This window comes from Tenrec ecaudatus, chromosome 11 (assembly GCF_050624435.1).
Source record: "Tenrec ecaudatus isolate mTenEca1 chromosome 11, mTenEca1.hap1, whole genome shotgun sequence".
Taxonomy (NCBI): domain Eukaryota; kingdom Metazoa; phylum Chordata; class Mammalia; order Afrosoricida; family Tenrecidae; genus Tenrec; species Tenrec ecaudatus.
In genome coordinates, this window is record NC_134540.1 from 142,710,268 (window position 1) to 142,714,870 (window position 4,603).

At 46.8% G+C, this 4,603-nt stretch overlaps 1 protein-coding gene across 1 annotated transcript; it reads left to right on the forward strand.

Moving 5' to 3' along the window:
• Positions 1–3,865: 3,865 nt before the first annotated feature.
• LOC142460898 (ferritin light chain-like) lies at positions 3,866–4,393 on the forward strand. The gene has a single exon (XM_075562634.1). It carries the CDS (start codon positions 3,866–3,868, stop codon positions 4,391–4,393), a length of 528 nt encoding a protein of 175 aa, XP_075418749.1.
• Positions 4,394–4,603: the final 210 nt, after the last annotated feature.

Sequence of the window (4,603 nt, forward strand, 5' to 3'; positions counted from 1 at the left end):
CTGACCCACCACACCAGAAGGAAGCTGAAGCCCAGCTTGGAGGGCCCAATGTAGAGAGGACCACATAGCCGACCCCACGGTGAAATGCAACATCCTGCACTGATCCATGGCCCTACTGGGGACAACACCAGAGACACAATGTGGGATGTGGGACTGAGCAATTTTACGCACATAATATATCTGCAGGTCCACCTAGATAAGATAGGCTGGACAAGCAATATGAGAAAAAAATAACTGGGCCAATGATCCTGGAGGGACATGAGAGGTGGGAGGTAGGCGAAGGGAGGAGATGTTGGCCAACCCAGGAACAAGGGAACAATGAGTGGTTCAAAACCAGTGCCATGGAGGTAATGGGAGGACTGGTAGGGAGTGACTAAGGGTAAGGTAACTGAGAGGAATTACGGAAACCAGAATGAAGGCTGAACATGGTAGTGGGATGGGAGGAAAGCATAAGGAAATAGAGGAAAGGAGTTGGAGGCAAAGTGCATACACAGAAGCCTAAATATAGACATGTAAATATTTAAATATATTTATGATTATGGGGGAAAAAGACCTATGTGCATATATTTATAGGTTTGGTAGTAGGGTAGCAGGTGGACATTGGGCCTCCTCGCGCGCATTCCCTCAATATAAGAGTGCCTTGCTCAACTAAATGGTGATTTCATGCTACCCACCTTCCCGCCATGATCACTGAAGACAGATTTGTGCATAAGCAAACGTGGTGAAGAAAGCTGATGGCTCCAGGCTATCAAAAGATGTAAGCGTCTGCGGTCTTAAAGGCTTAAAGCCAAACAAGCGGCCATCTAGCTCAGGTGCAACAAAGCCCACAGAGAAGCACACAGCCCTATGTGAACACGAAGTATTGAAGGGATCAGGTAGTAGACACCAAAGAACAAAAATCATCAATGTGATCACCTTCCCCACATAAATGCTGAAGATGAATGTGTGCATAAATAAATGTGGTGAAGAAGGCTGATGATGCCCACCTATCGAGAGAGATAGCATCTCGAGTCTTAAAGGCTTGAAAGTAAACAAGCTGCCAACTAGCCCAGAAGCAACACACCAACATGTGTGATCATGAAGGGCCAAGGGGACCAGGTTTCAAGTAACAAAGGCGGAGGGGGGGGGGGTCATATCATCATGAAGGAGGGGCATGCGTAATGGGGACCCAATGCCCATCTGTAGACAGCTGGACATCCCTTGCAGAGGGGTAGTGGGGAGGAGATGGGTCACTCAGGGTTCAGTGTAGCAACAACTCAAAACCTTCCTCTAGTTCTTGAACGCTTCCTCCCCGCCCCAATTATCATGATCCCAGTTCTACCTTGCAGGCCTGGTTAGACCAGAGGATGTACAGCAGTGCAGTTGGGATCGGGAAACACAGGGAATCTAGGACTGATGAACCCCTCAGGACCCGCAGTGAGAGTAGTGATATCAGGAGGGAAGGGTGTGTAGAAGGGGGAACTGATCTCAGGGTTCTACATGTAACCTCCTCTCTGGGTGATGGGCAACAGGAAAGTGGGTGAGGGGACATACTGGGCAGTGTAAGATAGTATAGAGTAATAATTTATAAGTTATTAAGTGTTCGAGAGGGAGGGGGGAGTGGAGAGGAAGAGGGAGGGAAAAAGGAAAATGAGTTGAATCCAGGAATGCAAGTGGAAGGTGAATTTTGAGAATGATGAGGGCAACAAATGCATAAGGGTGCTTTACTCAATTGATGTATGTGTGGATTGTGATAAAAGTTGTATGAGCCCCAATAAAATGATTTATTAAAAAATCTCCAAAAATCCTTTATAGTGTGGCTGGCAGTGAATGCACTAAATTAATGAAAAATTATATATATATGGAAAGAATTTGCCACAATAGTCAGAGATTTAACTAGATTAAGTAGATGGAAAAATCATATAAAGCCACTAAAGAGCTCTCAAATTTGTTTTTGTTCTCTTTTCATCAATGTATACTCAATTTTATTTTATTGTTTTTATTAAGTACTTTTACTGGGGGCTTTTACTTCTCTTATCACAATCCATACATTCATCCATTGTGTTAAGCACATTTGTACATATGCTGCCATCATTATTTTCAAAGGATTTTCTTTCTACTTGAGCCCTTGATATCAGCTCACTTTCCCCTCCCTTCCCCACCTGTCCTCTCTCATGAACCCTTGATAAGTCATAGATTATTATTTTCATATCTTATGTCATCCTCTGTTGCCCTTCACCCACTTTTCTTTTCTTTGTCCTCCTGGAAGAGGGTTAAATGTTGATCCTGTGCTAGAGTCCCGCTATCTCACCTGACCTTCCTCTTCTCCTGATATCTCTATTCTCTTTGTTGGCCCTGTGGGTTTATCTATCCTGGATTACTTGCATTGTGGGATCTTATCTGTAGCAGTGTACATATTCTGGTCTAATCTTATTCCTAAGGTAGAATTGAGGTCATGATAGTGGGGGGAAAGAAGCATTCAAGAACTAGAGAAAGGTTGTGCATTTCATTGGTGCTATACTACATCCTGACTGGCTCATCTCTTCCTTGTGACCCTTCTGTGAGGGGATGTCCAATTGTTTACAGATGGGCTTTGGGTCTCCACTCCACGCCCCCTCTTTCCACACTTTGAAATCAATATGATTGCTTGTTCTGGGTCTTTGATACCTGATCCCATCAAAGCCTCGTGATCATTGCTTATGATCCCATTTTGTCTTCAGTAATCATGTCGGGAAGGTGAGCATCACAGAATGTCAGCTTATTAGAATAAAGTGTTCTTGTGTTGAGGGAGTGCTTGAGTCAAGGCCCAATATTCATCTGTTACCTTAATTCTTAACATATAGATATAAGTATATAGATCTATTCCCCTCATTATATATAAATATATTTACATATGTACATGCCTATATTTAGACCTCTATAAATATCCTTTGCCTCCTGGTTCTTTCCTCTATTTCTTTTTACTTTCCTCTTGTCCCACCATCATGTTTAGCCTTCATTCAGGTTTAGTAATTCCTCGCTGCTACATTGCGCTTGATTCAGCCCCACCAGGCATCCTACGTCCTTCTCTCCACTGATTTTAGTTCACTGTTTCCTTCTCCCTGGGTTGGTCCCTCCACCCTCCTTCCTTACTCGCACCTTCCCTTCCCCCAGACCCCCTGGAACAACAGTCCCGTTCTTTTCATCCCCATATTGTTTATCCCGCCTATTTATCTAGATAGACATTGTAGAGATATTAATAAGCGCAAAAACCAGGCAAAGCCAAGCAAAACAACAAAGGAAGTCAAAACCAACAAAACCCAAAATAACAGCAACAAAAAGAAAGTCACTGACAAAAATGGAAAAGCCTATAAATAGGTGAATGTCTGTTGGCCTTTACCAGTGTTTTCCAGTTGAGTCTGTAGGAGTGCCACACTCTGTCTCCAAAATCTATCTTTGGTATTCTCCCGGATTTCATCATTTTGATCCTCTTTGCATGGCCTCTTTTGCCCCAGGGTGATTGGATCATATTGGGCACAAATCCCGCACTGTGTCTCCAGTGTTGCCCCATAGCGCCATGGTTCAGGGAGAGACATTGTGTCTCCTGGTGGGGCCAGCCCTATGGTCCTCTCTGTGCACTGTCTGTTCTGGAGCTCTCAAATTGATGTTGGAAATTTTAATCAAGAAAACACAGCAGGCTAAGCTCGCCCTGAGGTCCCGTGGATCTGTGTCTTACTTCAACAGTGTTTGAACGGAACAGATCCGGGGACTCCCTGACGCCAACCCTCCTCCACGCAACAGGTTTCTTTCCGGAAGTAACTTGGGGACCTTCTTCTCGGCCAGCCCCTCCTCTTGGGACCAGCGGACACATTTATTTGGCGTGTGGTGGCCTCCAAACTGACGTATCATGAGCTCTCAGATCCGTCAGGATTATTCTGCCGACGCAGAGGCCGGCGTCCACCGTCTGGTCAACCTGCACCTGCAAGCCTCTGACACCTGCCTCTCTCTGGGCTTCTTTTTCGACCGCGACGATGTGGCCTTAGAAGGCGGGGGGCACTTCTTCCGCGAGCTGGCTACGGAGCAGCACAAGGGGGCCGAGCATCTCTTGAAGCTGCAGAACCAGCACGGCGGTCGCGCCCTCTTCCAGGATGTGCAGAAGCCGTCTCAAGATGAGTGGGGTCGATCCCTGGACTCCATGGAAGCTGCCCTGGCCCTGGAGAAAAAACTCAACCAGGCTCTTCTGGACCTGCATGCCGTGGGGTCCACTCACACCGACCCTCATCTCTGTGACTTTCTGGAGAACCACTTCCTGGACAAGGAGGTGAAACTCCTCAAGAAGATGGGAGACCACCTGAGCAACCTCCGCAGGCTGGCCAGCCCCCAGGCTGGCCTGGGCGAATATCTCTTCGAGAGGCTCACTTTCAAAGAAGACTAGAAACCTGCGGAGCCAAGCCACCTGCCAGGGACCCTCTGCCTCCCCACTGCCGGCCTTAGCCCCTCTGCCTGAACCCGTCCCGCACCAGCCAGCCGCAGTGCCACCGCCCTGGAGCCCCTCCCCCCAGTTGGGGGCTAAATGGAAACAATAAAGCTTCCTTTTGCAGCAAAAAACAAAACAAAAAACACAGCAAACCGGTATGAGGGTACA

Coding starts and splice junctions, on each gene's coding strand:
- LOC142460898 (XM_075562634.1), top strand. CDS start 3,866: ATGAGCTCTCAGATCCGTCAGGATTATTCTGCCGACGCAGAGGCCGGC.